This window comes from Molossus molossus, unplaced genomic scaffold, assembly GCF_014108415.1.
Source record: "Molossus molossus isolate mMolMol1 unplaced genomic scaffold, mMolMol1.p scaffold_m16_p_8, whole genome shotgun sequence".
NCBI classification, from domain to species: Eukaryota; Metazoa; Chordata; class Mammalia; order Chiroptera; family Molossidae; genus Molossus; species Molossus molossus.
Window position 1 is genome coordinate 107396959 of NW_023425402.1, and position 22980 is coordinate 107419938.

At 53.0% G+C, this 22980-nt stretch overlaps 1 protein-coding gene across 1 annotated transcript in view; it reads right to left on the bottom strand.

Annotated features, from left to right (window-relative positions):
- Positions 1-1580: 1580 nt before the first annotated feature.
- PRKN (parkin RBR E3 ubiquitin protein ligase) overlaps positions 1581-22980 on the bottom strand; it is a 1054158-nt gene continuing 1032758 nt past the window's right edge. The window contains exons 10-13 of the mRNA XM_036249419.1: positions 20798-20866; positions 12636-12650; positions 8007-8124; positions 1581-1772 (exon numbers count right to left, since the gene is read on the bottom strand). Of these exons, the coding sequence (XP_036105312.1) occupies positions 1660-1772; positions 8007-8124; positions 12636-12650; positions 20798-20866 (315 nt within the window). The 3' untranslated portion in view covers positions 1581-1659. The remainder of the gene's footprint in view (positions 1773-8006; positions 8125-12635; positions 12651-20797; positions 20867-22980) is intronic.

Genomic DNA, 22980 nt, shown 5'->3' on the forward strand with positions numbered 1-22980 from the left:
CGGTTTGGGAAAGAGGGGTCGGTGGCCTCAGGACATTTTCTGAGGTCTCTTCCCTTTTCCCTCAGCAAGGACTTCCGGTGCTACTTCTACGGAGAGAGGTCCTGTTGCTGATTTTATAATTACCAGAGTCCCTAAGTGCAAAAGGGACCCCCGTGCTGGTGGACTCACTGTGCCTTCAGTGTGGTCACCGTCATCTTGAGAAGACAGATGACGAGGACAGAAGACAGTGGGTGGGCACGCTTTTTCATGTGCCTCCCACGCTGTGGGAAGGGAGGTTCGCTCTATTTAGAGTAAACACATCTTTTTGATGCGTTGTGAATGCCTCAAAAAACAAAACAAAAAAAAGCTGAAAAGCTGATCAACAATCTAATTCAGCCCATGCCAACATGAGGACACATCCGAGGTGAGTTTACCAGGAAAAGGATGCTCCTTGGAGTCAGCTGCGAGGTTTGCGGGTTGGGGAACAGGGCGGGCGCCCAGAAAGAGCCGAAACCCTCCTGAAGGGCAGGCATGGGTTCATTGTTACAGTCCTGGGACGTCTCCTTGAAAGGTTCGGTTTGAGTAACCTGCACTGTCATTACCGCCCCATCATGACGAGCCCACTTCGAAGAATGCCTCCCCCACAGGCGCCGTTCCTGTTCGGTGTACAGCGAAGCCAAGGTAAGCGGCCCGTGCCCAAGCTGCAGAATGGAGGTTTATAATCAAACGATAGACTTGGTAATATTTCCAGAAAAACAGTTTCTAAAATCGCAATAATTAAGTGGCACGAAAGGACATTACATTTTGATTTCTTCCCTGCAATTTAAGCGTTCCACCTTCGAATCAGCCCCCATCATTTCTCACTCCCGTGACAGACTGATCCATGCGCCACTGTGTCACGCGTGAATGTGTATGTGGGTGCGTATGCGTGGGTGCGTATGTTGTGTGTGGGGTAAGCAGTGTTGGGACTGCTGCCTGTGGTTCCTGGGGAAGCGGTGCTCCGTGGGCGTATTCAGAGCAGCCTCTGCCAGTGGTGACTCGCGTTCTGGGGGCCCGCCGCGCCCAGCCGGAGAGCCCGCAACAGACCCTCGGAGGGAGGGCCTCCCCTGCCTCAGCAGCTTCTTCCCAGCTTGGCCGACGGGAGGACGCAGGAGGGGAAACCGGAGAAGTCTCTGCGGGTGTGCTCCTCCGGCCTGCCCGAGCCCCTCAAGAACAGGAAGGCCTCTCGTCTGCGCGGGGTGCGTGCGGGTCGCTGGCGCCTCAGACTCCGTCTCGCTGGTCTCCCAGAGCTGCTGCTTTCCACGGGGTGGTGCCAGGGGTGCAGGGGTGCCCCGAACCTGCTTCTGTGATGTCGGAAAGAACTGTGTGTGTGTGTGTGGTGCATGTATATGTGTGTGCGCGTGGGCACAGGCATGTGTGTGTGTGCACCTGTGTGTGTGCATGTGTGTGCGCATGTGTGTGTATTTGTGTGCGTGCATGAATGTGTATGTGGGTGTGTATGTGGGTGTGCATATGTTTATGTGTGTGCTTGAGTATGTGCATGTTTGTGTGCGCATGTGCATGTGCATGTGCATGTGTGCGTGTGTGAATGTGTGTGTGTGCATGTTTGTGTGTGTGCGTATTTGTGTGTGTGTGCTTGCGTGTGTGCAAGAGGACACGGTGTTCCCGAGCCGACGGCAGCTACACGTCGAACCAGTGGTCACCCATGCAGGCGCGGCTCCACTCGCAGCCACAGCTCCAGCACCACTCCAGCTGGCACGTGGGCTGCGGGCACTTCATGTGCATGCACCCTCCTGCGGGCAAAGGACACAGGCAGCACGCTGTGGACACTGGTGCCCACTCCCACACGCGGTTCTGGAAGCGACTTTCCAAGGGCCCACCCCAGCAACCCCAGGAAAACAAATCAGATGGCTCTGGGCACGAAAGGCCATGTCCTTCAAGGCCAACTCTGACGTGTGCAGCTGGGCTCCTATACTTCTCCTGGGGGGATTTAGAGACACGCTTCGCTTCGTGTTTCTCTGAAGGATCAATTCCTTCTTTAAGCAGGTGTTACATTTATACTGTATGTATTCATATAGTAATGTAACACACAACATAGAACACTGACTAAATACTATGAGTGCTCTCTGTTTCCTCAGGGTTGCTTGGCTTGGCGGACTGTATGAAACAGGAGCTGGGGCAGGGAATATGTTCCTTAGCCAAGATGAGAAGGATGGAAAGAAACAATGATAATGCTAGGCTTGCTACATGTATCATCTCGTTCACTCCTAGAAGCACCCTGGAGAGCACTGCTTGGTGTAGAACCTTTTCAAGGTCAGGGATGAAGCCTGGGGTCTAACCCAGATCTTCGTGATTCCAATGCTCCTTCTCTGCCAGAGCAGGGCCTCTCCAGCACGGACGGAGAATGCATTACCTTGGGACTTACTTTAGGACTCCCCCCCCCAGTCTGTCAAGCACGTGCCTTTTGTCCCGCTGGGGCTCAGACGCCAGGTCGCTGTGAAGTGCCGAGGAGGTGGTTGCGTGTACAGATGCGGAGACTTTTCTGACCAGATCTGCAGGCACTCAGGGAAAGCAGGGTCTCTGCGTGGACCCGACATGACACTGAGCGAGCGTCGCCCACGTTCACCAAGGATCTGTGAAGCCATCTCTTTCTTGCCAAACTTTCCACGTGATCGCTTCAGCACGGCCCCGTTTTTATTATTGAAAACGTGGCGTGGGAACTTCAGCGAAGGTAACATTTGTATGAATATGTGACGAAAGGCATTTGTGGTAGGATAATTTAAGGGCATTAAAATTCCATACTTGTAGACTTCTTTTGGCTTGTAGGTCATTTAAAAATTACAAAAGATGTGGAAAATAAAGGAAAAACCCACCCGTGACACTTTTACCTAGGGTCTCTCATTCAGGGTTATGCGATCCCAAGACGGCGTAACGTCCAGCACATATCTAATGCTGTGTGTGGTCAGTACAGTAGAATCACGGAGCGGCGTCTGGGCGCGCAATCTCTCTGGAACCGCCTAAAGAACCCTTCAGAAGACACTCAAGGCCAGCCAAGTGTTAAGGATGCTGGATGAAAGAGTGAGAAGGCTTTCCTGTGTATGAAATCTCCACGGAGAGGGAGGAATACCAGCATCACAAATCAGATTTCATCGCAGAAACCAGATCACAGTGGCTCCGTGGGACAGGAGTAAAGGAAAAGGGGCGAAAGGCTGTCCCGGGGCCCGCGGTCTTCCCTCCTGGTGCCGCACACACACCGGGCAGTAGGCTGGGTTTTGTAACACGGGGAAGCGTCAGGGACTCCGCTTCTATAAGCTTCGCCAGCTTAAAAGCAAATGCGAGCAAGAGGCTGTGTTTGTGGATATTTATATGAGAAAGAGCCCGGCCGGTGTGGCTCAGTGGTTGAGCATCGACCCTGCACCCAGAGGTCGCTGGTTCGATTCCAGGTCAGGGCACATGCTCAGGTTGTGGGCCTGATTCCCACTGGGGGTGTGCAGGAGGCAGCCAATCGATGTTCTCTCTCATCGATGTTTCTATCTCTCTCTCCCTCTACCTTCCTCTCCAAAAGCAATAAAGAAAAAAAATTTAAAAAGAAAAGAAAAGAATGAGAGACGGCTTTCCTCTTGGGGAATTCTGTCTACCGACCAGTACTCCACCCTGAGAAGAAGCAGAGATGCTGCAAAGTCAACACCATGGTCCCAGCCAGCAACTCCCCTTAGACTGAAAGAGAGACGACACGCTTGAACAACCCGAAGGCATATTTGACTGGCAACAAGCACTGATTGGAGGATGGGACAGAGATCTTTGCTGTCTGGGGAGGAAGTGAAGTGTGGGGGCCCAGAACAGGCTGCCCCAAGATAACCCCCCACAGCATAGTGACAACTTCACATGAACATCCCTTGAGAGGCAGCAGGAATTCCCTGGCTATCCTCTGTCCCCCTAAACGTAGGAAACGAATCTCTGTGGCCCATGCCTCCCTGCTCCCGAGGGCTGAGAGGAGGGAGACCTAGCACAGGAGGGAAAACACCCAGAGCGGAAAGCGCCCGTGTACCCCAACCTTGTGGCCCTTACGGCCTCGCGACCTGAGCCCAGACCTGCTGGATTCCTATCTAATGAGCACGCGCTTGCTCAGTCTTGTCCATTTCTCACACATTTGTTGTTTCTTTGCCTCAAAAGTTAAAAAAAAAAGTGCCTTAACAAAGCACCTAATAAAAAGTGTCTAAAAGCATAAAAAGTTCCATCATTTCTTTGAGCCTCATTTTACGATCCGAGCATCGTGTTGTCAATTTCCCGTGCGCGTGTATTCAACTGGTTTTCCTCCTGTTAACCTAGTCTTGGATCGATGTTGCCCTTTTACTCTCAGTCGGGCCATAAGAGCCAAAGAAGAGCGGAGGAGGTGAATTCTCCCCTTCCCCGAGAGGAGGAAGAACCTTCCGGAGGGGGTCGGGGTTATAGGAGAGCAAAGCAAGGGCTAGCCTGGCTCGAAAGGAAAATGGTTCTCACGATCACTGCAGCTTGGCTGGCCGAGTAGCTGCTTTTCTGGGATTAGCTGAACATGAACAGGGTCCGGAACGAGACAACAAAACTCGCTTTTCTTGCTAATAGAGCTGACATTTGTTTCGAGTGCAGTGAAACACTTTTAAACTGTTTAGACGATCGTCAACAAGCTCAAGGCTCCAGCTTGCTCAGTCCAGAGGTTAGAGATCTACAGGGGAATGAGTGCTCCCCGTGGACAGCACACCCCACCCAGCATCTCAGGGAGACGACAGAGGAGGGAACGTTTCTGCCATCACGGATCACGTGACTGCAAGTCTGTCTCCCAGGGCTGCCTCGAAGGCGGACCTGCCTGTGTCCTCTCCCTGGATTGGCCCCGTCTTCCAGAGCCAAGTCCCAGCCCCCCGTGTCCTTCCGGCGCGTGGGCTGTCCTGCCCACCTAGCCTTTGCGCCACCAGCCCGGTCCAGGGACTCCGCCCACCGGGCCTCCTGCCCCGAGGGTCCGGCTGTGCTCCCGGCCTCAGCACACAGCGTCGGCCCCCACTGCCCTGGCTGGCTCATTCCACATGCCCTTCAGGTCTCAGCTGCAGGACCACGTCTTCCAGGAGGCCGGCTCTTACGTTCCAGACCGTTGTCCTTTCTCCCCCACGCTGTGTCAGAGTATCTGCGTACGTGTCTCCCTCCGCTGTCAGCTACTTTTCAATTCAATAAATGTTTATTTGGCAGAGGCTCTCTGGGCCCAGGGGATAGACAAGGCTCCTGACCTTTGGCAACAGCAAACAGTGTCTTCCTACAGGTGGGCAATAGGCGGTCTACAGTTGCTCACGTGGGAATTATACAATAATTAATAAATAATGTAAGAAGAAACAGTTTCGCATGCAACTGTGAACCTAGTTTTGCCCCACCCTATATCTAATATGCATCATTTAAATACCTGTGACCTGTGACCTGATTCCCCACATGGGCCCCCTCTCCTGGGGCCTGAGCTCCCATCCTCTCCGCTGTTCCCACCACACGCTCAGGCGGGGGACTGGAAAGCTCCTTCCTCTCATTCTGGCCCCTTCTCTGCAGAGGTGCACGTAACCCTGAGCATTCCTGGGAGCAGTCACCGTGAAAAGGAGTAACAGTGACTCGTGGGGCACATGACTATTTTTTCTGGGAGAGTTGATTCAGAACTAGGGGTGTGGCCTGTCCCTGCTGCATCAGAACACGCGTGGTCATAGTGATGAAGCCTTTCTAGTGGCCCTGTCCGGGCAAGGGGAGGCTTGAGCGCCCCTCACGGGCTGGCTGGGCTCCGCTCCTCAGCCAGCCCGGCAGCCTACGGCCCGGGGAGCTGCTCCTACTCAGTGAGCACACGGGACCAGCTGGACTCTGGACACTGGGCTGTGATGGCTCTGAGCCGGTTGGCAAATCCAGGTGGGTGGCAGTAGGTGCCCCACCAGGGTCTGCAAAGTTTGAGGGTCTCTGTGAATGGGGCAGCCCAAAGGATACTCTGAATCCACACTTGACTTTGACCTTGAGTCATGCCACACAGCTGGGGAGGGCTTCACAGTGCTGGCCGGCAGACAACAAGGCCACACGGCATGGCCACCAGACAGGGCAATGCCAACGATGGAAGCAAAATCCACAGCCGAGGCACGGACATGACACCGCAGGGCCGAGCTGCTCACTCTCCACGACCTTCAGGGCAGCACGTGGCTGCGTGTCTGTGAGGGCAGTAGCCCCCCTACGTGGGCCATTGCCCCGCCCCAGCATTCATGAGGAGGGCGGGGCTGCATGTGAAAGGATGGGGGACCGGCCCCCGGTGAGGCGCTGCCCTGGTTTAGAGTATCGTTAGGAAGAACCACTCGAATACGGTGTTTGTAAGCCCGGAACCCCGAAAGGGGGACATATTCCCGGGCTCCTGGAGAACCTCACTGCAGTGAATGCCGTTTAGTCTGGAGGTCTTTCCGACCGGCCCCCTCACAGGCCGTCCATTAGAGGCAAGAGAAGAACCCCTGCTGGGAAGCACGTTTCTGGGAAGGGCGTTTTAATGAGGGAGCCAGTGTCCTAACACCATGAGGCACGAACCCTCCCGCTGTAAGAGGAGAAACCGAGGCCCAAAGGGTGTCCCCGTGTTCAAAGGGATGTGAGTCGCTGTGATGGGTAAAAAGAGAATTTTATAGTCCCCCCCCTCCCCCCCGCCAAAAGGGAAACTCATTGGTTAAACAGAATCAAGCACATTTCTTTCCAAAAGGAATTCTGAAATGCTTTTGTCCGCTTTTGCGTATTGTGAATGGGGGTAACAGCCTTCTTTCCTCTGTGATTTCTGTGCAGGGTGAACCATCTGACACTCGGAAAGGACTTCGAACAAACACAGTAAGTGCTTGGTGCATGTTCGTCGGTGTTGTTATCCAAGAGGAGAGGGAGATGCACCATCAAACCTTGGTTCTCGACCGTCTCCCATCGCAAACAATTCAGTACTTGACCCAGCTGTCGTGGAATAAAGGTCTCGGTTGTGGAGCAAACTTTGGGTCTTGACCTGATAACCCTTTCGTGCTGACGCATCAGCACGACAAAAATCGTCCGGTGGGCCCCAGACCAAGGAGGGAACACGCAGCACGGATCAGTTAACCACCACACCTCCCGTTGTTAACATCTCAGGAAATTGTGCTGTGAGTGTTTTTGTGTTTCTTCGCTTTTGTCGCTGGAAATGGACAGCCAGCACGATACTGCAACGCTAAGAGGCCGCAGGGGTGCTGCTGTTGCCACGGGCATGAAGGAGGCAACGATGACAGGCAGCGGAGGGGGTAGCAAAGGTGTTGGTTTGGATAAAGGAAACGCAGCAGTGACAGCATTTTGGAGGCGGTGAGATGTGGAGGCGGTGCCACACACCGACCCCCTGAAAGACACCCCGGAACGAGTGATCCCTGTAAGGCTCGGAGGGGCTGGTTTGATACATTCAAGAGAAGAAGTGTTTGTGTATAGATTAAACGGTACCTTAGACGTGCGCTATATAAGAAAGGTTAAAAGATGGAATCACTGGCGGGTCTGGGACGAATTCGTTCCATTTGTATGATTTCTAATGGGAAAAAACGTTGCTTCTTGAACAACCTTCCGGAATGAATTAAGTTCGAGAACCGAGGTCCCACTGTAATAGAACCCAGTTGCCAACATTATTTGGCGTGGTGACCCCCTCGACCCCCTGCTGGGGATCTCGAGACACCAGAGTACCGTGCAGCAAATACTGGACTGGGATGTGTCCCCAGCACCTTTTCTTTCGTTTGCTTAGAGCAGTGGACAGCTTAGCAGACACGAGGCGACTAATATTACTAGAAATAAGTAGTAACAAGGGCAATCAGGCGGATGAGGACCTGCAGCTCAGGAGGTCAAGAAACCTGATGGGGGGTCTGAGATTCATCCTGGCGATGGCTCCCCAGTCCCTGAGCTGAACCACCCAGTTACCAACCCCCGGGGCTCCCGGCTGTGCCGGCCCCGGGGCTGACACTCTGAGAAGAGCTCAGCCGGTCCCCACCTTGGGCGCAGCCCAGACTCACCGTTTTTCTCCACCGGCACGTGGCAGCGGGGGCAGGGCTTGGTGGTCTTCTTGATGGTTTCTTTGGAGGATTCTTCCCAGCGAGCTTGCTCTGCAGCCTTCGCATCCACCCTGTAGACCTGGGGAAACAAAGACCCAGGACTGATTCACTTCTGTAGACTGGGGCTGGAGGGCAGGATCCTGCAGCACCGGGATGGGGACCTTCTGAGAGAGGGACGTGCCCTCAGACGAGAGGCTCAAACACAAACTCACCCCAGGAGCGGTGGACGGGGCTGGGCTCGCGCGGAACGTGGGCTCTTGGCCGGTGGCCTGTGCTGATGAGCTAAGAAAAGGTTGCTCGGTGTGAGCGCCTGTCGCTGCTTTGAATGAGTGTGGGAAACAGGACCTAACTGGGCGCTGTTACGCAGGCAAGGCGGCCGGTGCTCTCACACACTTCTTGGCAGAGCGATGCCTCCGCAGGGGCTACACTCGCTTTCATCGGACATCGAGGATCAGATGAGTCCAAAAACCCGAAGTGGTCAGTAGGACCATCTATGACACCCTAAAATCTTTTTTTTTTTTTTTTTATCCTCACCCGAGGACATTTTTCCATTTTTTGTTCAGATAGAGTGGGAGGGAGAGAGAGGACGAGAGAGAGAGAAACATCGATGTGAAAGGAACACATCGAGCCGCTGCCACTCGCACGACCAACCAGGGGACAAACTGCAACCGAGGTACATGCCCTTAGCGGGAACCGAACCCGGGTCTCTCTGGACCGCAGGTGACACTCTAACCGCTGAGCCAAACCGGCCAGGGCGACACCCTAAAATCTTTGCTGTTCAACTTTCTTCTATGTCTTCTATACTTTCAACTTAATATCAACATGCAAGTCATTTTATCAACTTGTAATGACTCTTTTAAAGCCTTCCCAGAACTATTTTCAGGTTAAGAAACTACTGGAAATAACTTCAAATGTAGATTAGTGAAGGAATCAGAGGACAGGAGATGCTCTGATACTTAAATATACTCTGATAATACTGATAGTCCTGCACAAATTTATAGCACCTCAAAGTCAGACCCAAGTGTTGTCATTTCATCTTCCCATTCCAAATCCTTTCGAGATGCTCATGTTTCTCAGTCTTTATAAATAAGTATTATGGGGGTGTATTCCTGCGTTTATACCTAAGTTGCGGCATTTATTGGTTGTATAGTAATTCGTATGTTTTCATTATTTCCAGTAGAAGCGAACTCGTCCAGGGCCAAGGTCATGTTTGTGTCGCTGCATGTCCTGTGTCTGGCACAGTGTCTGGTACCTAGTGGGCACCCCAGTGAAGGCACTAGTGTGACAGTCATCTGGAAGGGGACCCAGTGAACCAGGAGGGGCAGGCCAGGGGCATCCCCAGTGGAGGTCACAGTCACTGGGGGAGAAACTACTTTCTTTCTGTTGATTAGCTACCCCGTTCACAACGGAAACGGCCTTTGTAATGCAGAGGGTGTCCTGTGGCTTGTGAATACTTGGTTAGAATAGCAGTCAGTTGAACAGCTAGGAAGCACACGTAGGTCCCCAGGACTTTCTTTCACTTGGGACCACGTAAGGACCACGTGGGGCTGAGATCCCCATGATGAAGCTGTGGTTAATGAGAACCACGGGGACATTTACTAAGCAGGTTTGTATCTTAAGCACGTCTTCCCATCAGCTCAGGTCAGGTGTGGTCTTAACCTTCGATGCCACACATACTTCCTCTAACAATATGGTCCAAGTTTTGCTTTTGAAGGCCCAAGGGCTTGTAACTCTGAGCAAGGTTTTCCATGGCTCCCTGGGGCAGGGAGACTAGAGACATATATCATCTAACTTATTAAAAACTAATTTCAAAATGCAGCTTCTCACAACCTAGCACACTGCACGAGAAGTGCAGATGAGGTGGGTCTTGTTATCAGCTAGGCTGGCGGAAGGAGCCCCGCTCCTCTCGGCTGAGCTTCCTTCCTCGTTGGCAGAACAGAGCTGCCAGAGCACCACCAAGGCCTCCGAGCCCCGCCCCCATCGCCCCCAGCGTCACCCAGTTACTCCCCAGCGTCACCCAGTTACTCCCCAGCGTCACCCAGTTACTCCCCAGCGTCACCCAGTTACTCCCTAGTGTCACCCAGTTACTCCCCAGCGTCACCCCGTGGGATCCGTGTGGGAGAGAAAGCCAGACCCACGTCGGCTGCGGGTCTACTGACACTGGGGACCCGAGAATCCACGCCGGGCAGCACCCTGCGCTGGGCGCTCTGGGCCCAGGTGACTTTGTGTGAGACCCTGGCCGTCAGTTTCAAGCCTATTTCTCACATCTCTGCTCAGGCTCCCTGAGGGGCATCCCAGATACCGATGATCAAATCTTTCCTGAGTGATCGCAGTGAGAGATGGATGCCCACTGCTTCAGGGTCACCTAAGGATTTTTGTTTTTAAACCAACAGATTCTTGTGCTCACACCTGGAGATGTGGGGGCTCAGGGAGGTTTGGGAACCCTTCCACGTGGGCTGAGGAAGAACGTGTTTGGCTGGGTGTCCGTTATGGCTTTAGTCATCAAGCTCTGAAGCAATGACTCGTTCTTGCGTTCCCAGCACGTGAGTTTTGTAGGTTCAGCATGGTCTCCCTGCACGCGACTCTGCAGCGCACACGGGCCCTGTGTGAGAATTAGGCCCTGCGCCTGCTCAGGTGTGTGAGGGCAGTGTGGGGGCAGGGCAAGTCTCTCTCCTTACAAATGTGAAGGCTAAAAATGTAGCAATTTCAGTAATTTCCTGTATATCTTCAACAAAGCTCCCTTCAAAGTCAAGTGTTGGAGTGATTGATCCCTCAAGAAAGGGCCACGGTGTTTGCTTCCACGGTGGTAACTGTTCCGTGACCTTGGAGTTGCCGAGCATGGGGAGTGGTTCAGAGCAGGACCAGAAGCCGCCGTGCCCGGGGTACATCCCTGCTGCCCTCTGCTCGCTGTGCAAGGGTGGACGGACGCCCAAGCGCAGGCTCCGCCCCTCTGAGTGTGATGCGTGGAGCGTGTGCCTCACAAGGTAAGTACCGTGAGTGGAAAACCAGTGAGATAAATGTGTAAAGAGCTTGCACAGAGCTGGTGCACCCTGAATGCACAAGTGTATTGTCTGTGATCACAATCATCATCATCATCTTCATCATCATCGTCACCACCACCACCACCACCACCTCTGATGAGACAGACCATCGGAGTCTGCATAAACCGAAAATACTGCTGAAGGCCTGGACTGGCCTTAAGTCCTGTTGGAAAAATACAGGTAAACCCAAGTGCCTTCGTAGAGGTTGTTAAATTCGTGCTTGGAGACACGGACTATATGTTAGAACCACTGAAGAGACTATTCACACACGTTCTTTCCTGCTGTGGGGAACTGATTTGTGACATCTGTTTAGTCAATAACTGCACAAGTATATTCTAATTCTAAAGTCCACTTAAATCCATTTTCCAAAAAGGACCAGGTCGCCGTTCATCACTGAACGGTGGCTTCGTTCAGGTGTGAATGTTTCCAGGTGAATCCCAACTTCTAACCTTTCTCATCCAGACTGAACGCCCAGAAGGCTCGCTTGCCACCCGGTTGCTGAAAACGCCCACCTCTGCAGGGCAGCCTTCCCAGCGTTCCCAGTCACTGCCAAGTCCAGTGGACGTTACTCCAGGCCACTGCTCGTCAGCAGCCCGCCCCCTGCTGGTGGACCAGGACACTGCATCATCTTTCCTGCACAAAGATGTCAACAAAACCTGCTTTGTTGTTTTCACATTCTTGAAACTACCACTATCTCTTCTTGGGAAAGATACATATTTGTATATATATTAGGCTATTTGTCTCTCTCTCAGAGGGATAAAAAATAAAGTGCTAGGACGTAACGGAGCATCTTGCCAAGGACTGGGTAGGCTGCCAGGCTGCAATCTTTCTACTAAGTTCCCGACTTCCAAGGCCATGCTTTTGAGTGTAATTTGGAAGAATGTTTCCGATGATGACAACACGTGGGCTTTCTGTGACCAGTGCAGGGCATACCCGCTACCACTGCTGGAGCGGGTTTCTGTTTTTCTTTTCTTTTTTTCCCCCCAAGCAGAAGCTTTACTTATTCTCTGTGTCTAACTTAACTTTTATTCTTATTTTATTTTTATTTATTTGTTTATTTTTAATGGAAGTATAGTTGGCATATAATCTTTCTTTTTATTTTAAACTTATCTTTGTTGTCGAATGTATTACAGATGTCCCTCTTTCCCCCTGGACCCCTCCTCCCCAGTCCCGGCCCCCTCCTGCCTTCCCCACACTGTTGCCCGTGTCTGCAGCTGGGCACACACGCACAGAAGCTCTTCGGTTTCTCTCCTCCTGCCCTCCCTGCCCCCTTCCCTCTGAGGTTCGTCAGTCTAACAACAAATCTGTACTTCCTAATCACTTCACCTTTCCACCCGACTCCCCTCCCATCTGGATTGGATGCTCTTAATTGCTTCATACAGGGGAAGGAAAGGGTATAGTGTCTACTTCCTGTCTGGGGATTGCTGGTGACATGGAACCACATATATACTGAGAGGCAAGATTCCTGCGCTGGCCGGTGGCCCAGCTGGTTGGAGGCTTGTCCTGCTCACCAAAGGCTGCAGGTTTGATTTCCGGTCTGGGCACCTACCTGGGTTGCAGATCCCTGGTTGGGGTGTGGACAGGAGGCAACCCATCAATGTTTCTCTCTCACATCAGTGTTTCTCACTCTCTTTCTCCTGCTCGGTCTAAAAAAGCAATAAATAACATATCCTGGGGTAAGGATGGACAAAAAGAAGTGAGGTGATTAGCGTGTCATCGATTGGGAAGGTCAAAGTGCTTCATGTTAAACTATGATCACAAGTGGACGAATGGGAAGAGCCTGCACTGAGCAAGGAAGATCGGCCACCTTGCATTTCTGATGGCACGTCTCCAGCTCGGGGCTGGCTCAGGTCAGCCACCACTAGCATCAGTATCGGAGAGGGGCATGAGAGCCAGATGAATTAACGGAAGTCACCAAAGTGAAGCCAGGGCCCTGGGCGGAGCTGCTCCATACAGAACTCGCCTGACTCTGACCGGAGACAAGCAGACCGCGAGGAGCCTGGACAAAGACGACGCCTGCAGAGCTGGGTGACTGGCCCCGCCCATAGCTGTGGCTCGCCCACACCGCGGAGGGCCACAGCATACACCTTGGAAAGGTTAAAGTCAATTCCAACAGTTCCCCCCCGGACCAGTAATTTTCCATAGAAACGACAAACAGATCTATAAGCTCCATTTCTTGAGACAGTTGGGGTCTCTTTCCCTTCTCTTGTGGGAGAGTCTGTGTCTGTGCAGCGGCCACCCCGTCTCATTGCTTCACCAGGAACACCCTCTCTTTCACTTTAAACTCTACGCTGCCTTGCATTTGAATTCTTTCCTGCGTGAAGCCAGCAGCCCTCAGTGGGTTGTGGACCTTCGGGTCCCAGACCCCGGGATGCCTGCATCAAAACGATCCACTACGACAGGACTCTGAGTTTGGAAGCATCGCCGGCGTAAAGAGGAAGCCAGCGCAGAAAACAAAGCGCTTCGTGTCAGTGAGCTGTTCTGGTACGAGGCGGACTATTGTTTTCGTAGGACACGGAGCCACAGAGGTCCATTCATTGCACGGACATGCCGGGTGCCTGTGATGCGCCGGCACCGCTCTAGGTCCGAGGGACTCTCAGGACACAAAAGACGACGAGCCAACAGCAAACAACAAGCACCTGCTCGTGGTGCTGATGCGGCAGCAGAGCAGTGGCCAGAGACCCGTGTGTGTGAGCAGCACCCGAGGGGCCTGGTCAGACCCCCACTGCTACAGACCCCCACTGCTACAGACCCCCACTGCTACAGACCCCCACTGCTACAGACCCCCACTGGCCCTGCCCAGTTTCTGAACCAGTAGTTCTGGGGGGGGCCCAGGAATTTGTGACATTCACGCAGCTAGTCTGTGGGTAACCCTTGGCGAAGCCCTGCTTCAGAACGTCTGTGTACGCTGCGTACCTGTCCGCACAGGTAGAACGGACTGTGTGTGTGTGTGTGTGCTCGCACAGGTCCCCAGCCTGAGGCTACCCCGGGGGGCTGTGCACACTGGGATGACAGCTGCTCACACTGTGCAGGTCAGGTCCTGAGCTGGGTGTTATGCAAGCAGTGCGTCCTTAGTCTTTGTCATGTCACGATCTCATCTTACAGATGAGGTAAGCGCGGCTTTGAGAGGCTGCATAGTTCCCTTAGTGATCATTACAGCGGGGGTGCCTGTCAGGGTTCTCCAGAGAGAGAACGAGCAGGGTATACATACGTGTCTCTAAAATACACGGGGTTCTTCGAAGGACTGGCTCAGGGCATTGTGGGAGCCGGCAGGCTCAGCATCTGTAAGGCAGCCCAGCAGCCTGCGACTCAGGCAGGGTTCCGGGGTCTCAGTCTTGAGGCAGAAAGAATTCCTTCCTCTCTGGGAACCCCAGTCTTTGCTCCTGAGGCTGTGTCAGCGATGGGATGCGGCTCACCCGCCCTGAGTCATCACCTTTACTCAAGCCAACCATTGGCTGATGTTGACCTCGTCTTCCAGATCCCCTCCGAGCAGCCCTGGACTCATGCCTGCGGGACAGCTGAGCAACACAGCCTCGTCAGTTGGCGCAGAAACGAGCCCATGCCAGCGCAGGGCCGGCCCTCATGCCCCAGACCAGGTGTGTGGACTTCCTTGCCTTGGGTGCCTCACAGGACCGGGGGGTAGGGTCGATTAGTTCCTGCTGGGGAGTGAATGTGAACTCAGGTAGTGCTGTGCCCGAGGCTTGCACTGGGAAGGAGGTGGTCGGATAGAGCAGGAGGGCCACCTCCCCACGGACAGCCCAGGAGCCCCTGTGGGTGAGCACAGCAGGTCCCCGCCCAGTTCCCAGGGAGACGCTGAAGGGTTAGCAGCCAGGGCCCAGGTCACCCTCGCTCTGCCTCCCGCGGAAACGGAAACGGCCCTTTGACGCTCCTGCGGCCATTTGAAAACAGCAAACACTCCTTCCCCTGTCATTTAGCTCTTGGCCACCATTTCTTGCAAAACATATTATTTCTCTTAAGGACTTAGCGCCATCTGGTGAGGCAGAGGCGTGTAGCAGCCGTGTCTCCTCTCCCTGCGCCTGGAGAGGCCGAGGACTGCAGGAGCGCTGCCCCTGGCGGGGTCCCATCTCGGGGTGCGCGTGTGCGTGTGCATGTACGTGTGTGTGTGGTGTGTGGTGAGTGTATGTGTGTGGTATGTGTGTTTATGCAGTGTGTTGTGAGTGTATGTGGTGTGGTGAGTACATGTGTGTGGTGTGCATGTGTGTGGTGTGTGTGGGTAGTATGTAGCGTGTGTGGTGGTGAGTCTATGTGTGTGGTGTGTAGTGTGTGTGGTGAGTGCATGTGTGTGGTGTGTAGTGTGTGGTGTGTAGCATGCGTGGTGAGTGTATGTATGTGGTATGTGTGTGGTGTGTGGGTTGTGTATATAGTGTGTGTGGTGAGTGTGTGCACTGGGTGTGTATGTGATGTGTGTGGTGAGTGTGGGGTGTGGTGTGTGTGTGGTGTGTGGGTTGTGTATATAGTGTGTGTGATGAGTGTGTGCACTGGGTGTGTATGTGATGTGTGTGGTGAGTGTTGGGTGTGGTATGTGTGTGGTGTGTGGGGTGTGTATATAGTGTGTGTGGTGAGTGTGTGCACTGGGTGTGTATGTGGTGAGTGTGGGGTGTGGTATGTGTGTGGTGTGTGGGTTGTGTATATAGTGTGTGTGGTGAGTGTGTGCACTGGGTGTGTATGTGGTGAGTGTGGGGTGTGGTATGTGTGTGGTGTGTGGGTTGTGTATATAGTGTGTGTGGTGAGTGTGTGCACTGGGTGTGTATGTGGTGAGTGTGGGGTGTGGTATGTGTGTGGTGTGTGGGTTGTGTATATAGTGTGTGTGGTGAGTGTGTGCACTGGGTGTGTATGTGGTGAGTGTGGGGTGTGGTATGTGTGTGGTGTGTGGGTTGTGTATATAGTGTGTGTGGTGAGTGTGTGCACTGGGTGTGTATGTGATGTGTGTGGTGAGTGTGGGGTGTGGTGTGTGTGGTGTGTGGGTTGTGTATATAGTGTGTGTGATGAGTGTGTGCACTGGGTGTGTATGTGATGCGTGTGGTGAGTGTTGGGTGTGGTATGTGTGTGGTGTGTGGGGTGTGTATATAGTGTGTGTGGTGAGTGTGTGCACTGGGTGTGTATGTGGGGAGTGTGGGGTGTGGTATGTGTGTGGTGTGTGGGTTGTGTATATAGTGTGTGTGGTGAGTGTGTGCACTGGGTGTGTATGTGGTGAGTGTGGGGTGTGGTATGTGTGTGGTGTGTGGGTTGTGTATATAGTGTGTGTGGTGAGTGTGTGCACTGGGTGTGTATGTGATGTGTGTGGTGAGTGTGGGGTGTGGTGTGTGTGTGGTGTGTGGGTTGTGTATATAGTGTGTGTGATGAGTGTGTGCACTGGGTGTGTATGTGATGCGTGTGGTGAGTGTTGGGTGTGGTATGTGTGTGGTGTGTGGGGTGTGTATATAGTGTGTGTGATGAGTGTGTGCACTGGGTGTGTATGTGATGCGTGTGGTGAGTGTTGGGTGTGGTATGTGTGTGGTGTGTGGGGTGTGTATATAGTGTGTGTGGTGAGTGTGTGCACTGGGTGTGTATGTGGTGAGTGTGGGGTGTGGTGTGTGTGTGGTGTGTGGGTTGTGTATATAGTGTGTGTGATGAGTGTGTGCACTGGGTGTGTATGTGATGTGTGTGGGGTGTGGTATGTGTGTGGTGTGTGGGTTGTGTATATAGTGTGTGTGGTGAGTGTGTGCACTGGGTGTGTATGTGATGTGTGTGGTGAGTGTGGGGTGTGGTGTGTGTGTGGTGTGTGGGTTGTGTATATAGTGTGTGTGATGAGTGTGTGCACTGGGTGTGTATGTGATGCGTGTGGTGAGTGTTGGGTGTGGTATGTGGGTGGTGTGTGGGGTGTGTATATAGTGTGTGTGGTGAGTGTGTGCACTGGGTGTATATGTGGTGAGTGTGGGGTGTGGTATGTGTGTGGTGTGGGTTGTGTATATAGTGTGTGTGGTGAGTGTGTGCACTGGGTGTGTATGTGATGTGTGTGGTGAGTGTGGGGTGTGGTATGTGCGTGGTGTGTGGGTTGTGTATATAGTGTGTGTGGTGAGTGTGTGCACTGGGTGTGTATGTGATGTGTGTGGTGAGTGTGGGGTGTGGGTAGGTGTGATAACAAGTTTCTGTTGAAATCCTCTCCACGGCCCCAGTGAACGGTCCTAACGGCGTTCGCTTCGAGGCGGGACACACCTGACACTGGGGCGAGGGCTCTACACGCAGCCCTCTGCCTGCAGGCTGGCAGGGATCCGGGCAGCGAGGGCCGGTGCCCAGGCGGGAGGATGGCTCCCCTGGAAGGAAAGCGGAGCTCCAGGTGGGGCCCGGGGGGAGCCAGGGGACCTTGCAGATTGTCCCTCCGTGAGGGCGCCAGGCAGAGAGGAACCCATGAGGACGGGTGGCCTCTAGCAGGAGGAGCTGGGGGGGGGGGGGCCTGAGCCCCAGGGACCTGCAGAGGGAGGGGCTCAGAGACGGCCCCACAGAGGACAGGACGATTCTCGAAGGATAGGAAGGTTCTTGGAGAGACGGAGACCGGGGTCTGCGTGGTCCAGGCCCGCCTCTGGCACACTGGGCACACTGAGTGTGTGCGCGCGCGTGTGTGTGCACGTGTGTGTGCATGTGTGTGCGCGTGCTTTCATTGATCTTTAATGTTGTCTTTCATGCTCCCTCTCTATAATGTACATGTTTGGCATTCAGCCTTAAAAATAGCCAAACCTCAAAGTTTGACCACTTTGCAGTACTTCCCAACGTACAGAACGCTTCACGTACATCCTATGTACAGCTCAGCAGATCTTCCTGGCCCCGTGGCCGGCGGAAACACTGCAAGTCGCGGAGTGACCGGGGAGGTGGGGGAAGTCACCACTGGTCCCTCCGCACTGGCCGGGCCCTTCCCGCTGGCCGGAGCCAGCCTTCCGCATGCTGGGTGCTTTGGAGACGCCCCACAGAGGCCGGGCCCTGCCTTGGGCACTCTGCCCACTGAAGGCCAAGCAGGGCCACCCCTGCACGTACTTGGTCTGTCCTCTGGGCTTAAAGTGGCACCAATGACGCTGTTTTACTTAAACCAGCCAGTGATGCCGGAACGACACTCCCAAATAACTGAGCACCTAGACCTCCGGGAATAATAAATGTCCCCGTCTCCAGTTCTGGGGCCACACTTGTGTGCAAAGGCAGGACGTGGCCGAGAGACAGCTGCGATGAGATAGAGCAGGTGTGCCCAGGAGTCCAGATTCCCGAGCCACCGCTGTTCCCCTCTCCTCCACCAGGGGGCACGTCTCCCAGCCTCTCCTCAGAGACGGCAGAGGCCTGGTGGGAGTGGGCGGTGACCTCTCAGTGTCCCAAAGGGGAGGATTGCAGTCAGCCTGCAGATGGAAGCCGATTAGAAGCAGGGCCCTCGGGCAACAGCTGGGAAAGTATGCAGTTAGGTCCCTTCTGGGAGCACCTGGGGGATGGGCACTTTTGCCTGCTCTCTGCACTTGGCCTGGGTATACAGCCATGGTGGGCAGGTGCGGATGATGGTGGCGGTGCCCCTACACCCACTAAGAACAGTCCCGTAGGACTCATGAATGCAAACCCCTTTGGCTATCAGGGCCAAGCGGTCCGGGGACCCACTCTTTAGGTGGCAGCTGCAAAAGATGGGGTGCCAGACATGTGTAGAAGCTCCTTTCAGGGACACACTGGTGACTTGTTTTTATTATTGGCGAGGACAGGAGGGGGAAGGTGAGAGGTTTGTTTGCTGGCTTCCCCGATCTCTGGGGAGACGGCAGCTGGCCCCTGAAGACATGCTCACTTAGAAGCCTGGCCCTTGGGCAGGAGCTTCTGAAGCATCTAGATACAATCTTTCCAATTCCCGGGCCACACTTGTGTGCAAAGGCAGCAAGTGGCCGAGAGACAGCTGCGATGAGAGAGGCAGGTGTGTCCCAGAATCCAGATTCCCGAGCCGCCGCTGTTCCCCTCTCCTCCACCAGGGGGCGCCTTCTTTGCCTGCTCCTCTGTGCCTGGCGCACATTAAAAGCGCCTTCTTTGTTTGCTGTAGTCTTGTAGGTCTCATGGACATACGTGCTGTTGGCTTTCACAGGCAGGTGCTTTGAAAGCCAGCCCCTCTGGTGGATGTCTTGACCTTTGGGGCACTAGAGGCAGGGTGCAGACCCTTTACCCTTCCAGGAGAAGCTGGGACCGGGGTGGTCCCTCCCAGACGTATGTGCAGTGCTGGGGTGGGGTTTATGGTGGGGGTGCGTCTCAGCCTTGCCTACCTGTTTCTAGGTGAGCATTTGCTCAGCTATTCAGTGCAAACACGGGGCTCTTGGTGCTGCTTATCCATGCTGAAGGCCAGCTCTAAGTTTCTCCCATTTTTCTGAGTCGAACATTAAGGCTTTAGTGACTTAAAAAACAACAATATTTGGGCTACCTCAATCTTGAATATCTAGGTTGGTTCCTCTCGAATGAAGAATGGAGGACATTATGGGTAGGGCACCTGGACAGTCTTATGTTAGGCAGTGCTATTCTTTACCTTACTGCAACTGTTTGGAAATGAACAGGTGCTGGGGTGTTGCTTCTCAGAAGCCTGTGTGTGTGCTTGGGACCGTAAAAGCATATGGATGTAAGTTGCAAGATCAGCGGTATTTCCCAGAGCCTCGGGCTCCACCCTCTGGGCTACAGTGATTCTGAGGCAAGGGCGGAGTGGTCTCAAGGTCATTATTGTCCCCAACATCAGCACCCAGGGACCTCTCATTTGGATGCTTCTGAGCTTAAATAAAATTAACAGAAAGAGTTTTTGCTGCCTCTGTAATAGAAATGGCAATTCGGTCTTAAATATCTCAACATGCTCATGGCCAACATTTAGGAGCTGATGAGAAGACCTGAATTTGCTAATTAGGTTTATTTAATTACGCTAACACTGAGTAAATATTTCCTCAGAATCCTTACAGGGATATACTTCATGCTTTGGCTTTATGACATTCAGATGCTTAAAATTCTCTACTATAAAATTAAAATGTTCTGGAATTTCTATGTTGATTTATGAGGTTCCTGTCAATAAAATGACTACAGGATTTATCTGGGTAGGTCTGGTGTTTAAACCCGTTAACCTCTATATCAGGAGAAAAATAATGAGCAAATTCATCAACGGTGCTGAGGGTTTCTGTCCTTTCCCTTAGGGTTGGGCTGATCATAATTAATAAATTAAAGAGACGTATTCGCATTTCCCTAAGCTGGGATGGCACCTTGGAGAGCGAGGGCGGTAAACAGCGCCCTTCACCCAGTCCAGACCGAAATACAACCCCGCACAGTTCGTGGTGTTGCCGCACAACAGCGAGAGCCCTGCATTTCGTTCATGGGGATTATTTTCCCCGAAGATTCTAAACAGATTTTTGAAAAAAATAAACATGGGGTTAGTATTGATTTCTCCGATTCAGAAGTGGTTAAATTGGGTTACCTGTCCTCCCAAGACGCCTCTGATCCAGCTGTGTCCCTTACCCCTGTTCCGTGTCCCTCTGGGGAACAGGACCTCGGAATAGCTGCACCCACACCTGGGCAGTCTGCAGCCCCGCCCCAGGGGCGGGGCTCTGGGAGGGTCCTGACAGCTGCAGGCTACCGGTCTGGTTCTCGCTCTCTCACAGTGGGGCCCTCGATGACCTTCGCCCACCAGAACCCGCACCGGGAGGGAGGAGGAGGGCACTGTACCTGAGGAGCTGCTTCCGAGGGGCCCAGGCTGCTGCAGTCGCCTTCGTGGTATGCTTCCTTACAGTCCCGGCAGAAGACCAGCTGCAGAAGAGAACAGGTGGGTGAGCGGGGCCCTGGGGGCAGTCCCCAGAACCCGTTTCCCTGCCCCAAGCTCTCCTCTCCGGGCCCCTGACGCCTGGGATGGCTTCTGTGCCGAACTACTTTCTGCAGGAGAAATGAAGTTACGTGCAGAGGGGATGGTGTCGCTTTCCTGAAGGGTGTTCCCAGCACTGAGGTCGGGGTTACACCTGGAGCCCTCAAGACGTTTCTGGTCAGTAGAAGACACAGTAAGCAGGTAAACACCTGTAGTAAAGTGTCGTTGGTGGTAGAAGATGAGAAAAACAATTTCACACAAGAATTTCACATCTAATATGTTTACATACTTAGAAGGTTTAGGTGTTCCTACTGGGGAATGCAGGAATGGGCTGCTACAGGCAAAATCGTACCCCTCACAAATTTGAATGTTGAAATCTCTTTTCCCCTCAGAATAGATAACTTTTTTTATTGAGGCAGAGTTGACGTGCAACATTGTATGATTTCAGGTGGACAACCTAGTGATTCAGCATTTGTATGTCACAAAACGATCATCCTGGGGTCTAGTCAGCATCCTTCGCCTCATGTAGTTACAGGGTTTTTCTTGTGATGAGAACTTTTTATTTTTTTTCTTCATTGATTTTAGAGAGAGAGGAAGGGAGAAGGAGAGAGAGATGGAAACATCGATGAAACAGAACATCAATTGCCCACCTCCTGCATGCCCCCACTGGGGATCGGGCCCACAACCTGGGCAGGTGTCCTGACCGGGAATCGCACCAGCGACCTCTTGGTGCAGGGTCGACGTTCAGCCGCTGAGTCACACCGGCCAGGCGTGATGAGAACTTTGAAGATCTACTGTCTTAGCTCATTTCAAACATGCAGTGCAGTACTGTTCACTATGGTCACCATGCTGTATACGACACCCCGTAACTTATTTATATTAAAACTGGACGTTTGTATCTTTTGATGTTTTTCACCCATTTTGCCCACCCTCTACCCTCCACCTCTGCCCACCACCAATTTGTTCTCTGTATCTATGATCTTGGTTTTTGTTTGTTTGTTTTTAGGTCCCACACATAAGTAGGATCATGTGGTAGTTTGTCTTTCTCTATTTGACTTATCTCACTGAGCACAATGTCCTCAAGGTCCATCCAGATTGTCACAAATGGCAAGATTTCACTCTTTTTTATGGCTAAATAATATTCCATTAAATATGTCACATTTTCTTTATCCACTCATCCATGGATGGACAGTGGGTTGTTTCCATATCTTGGCTATTGTAAATAATACTTGTAAATAATACTGCAGTGAACATGGGGATGCAGATATCTTTTTGAGTTAGTGTTTCTGTTTTCTTCAGATAAATAATACCCAGAAGTGGATTATGTGTTAGCCATATTTTTAATTTTTGAGAAACCTCCATATTTTTCCACAGTGGCTGCACCAACTGACATTCCCACCAACAGTGCACAGGGGTCCTGTTTCTCCACACCCTCCCAGCATGCCATTTTTTGTCTTTTTAATAGTAACCGTTCTAACAGGTGTGAGGTGACGCCTCACGGTGGTTTTAATTTATATTCTCACCGCTGCCTGGGACCATCGGACAACCTCCAGAATGTCCTTCAGCATCACCGGCCATGCTTTAGCGGCCTCTGCCTGACACATGGAACTGGAATCACTGTCCCATCACCTGCCGACAGAGACACCTTGGGAAAGCCACCTTGGTGTCTGTGCCTCAGTTTCTCCCTCTGAGAAGCCAGGATGACGCTGGCATCTTTCCCATGGCCATGAGCTGACACAGGCTAAGTGGCCACAGCCATGCCTGCCACACGATATGTTCTGCGCGCTAAAGAGATGTCAGCCGGGGACTGTGTCCCCTGCCCTGCTTCCCAGCTGGAGAAGCAGCTGCTTCCCCAGAACCCAGGTGACTCCACCCAACACAGCCTCTCCTAGCTGGGGAACAAAATCTCTCACGGCAGAAGCTGATTCGGAGGAGACGTTCTAGCAGAGGAGACGCACTGTTGGCAAGCGTGGCGTGTGGGCACCGCTGCTGGGTGGGAGCACAGGCCCCAGTGAGGTGATCCCTGCCCCCCGAGAGCGGGCTCGGCGTCCCTGCGGCTGAA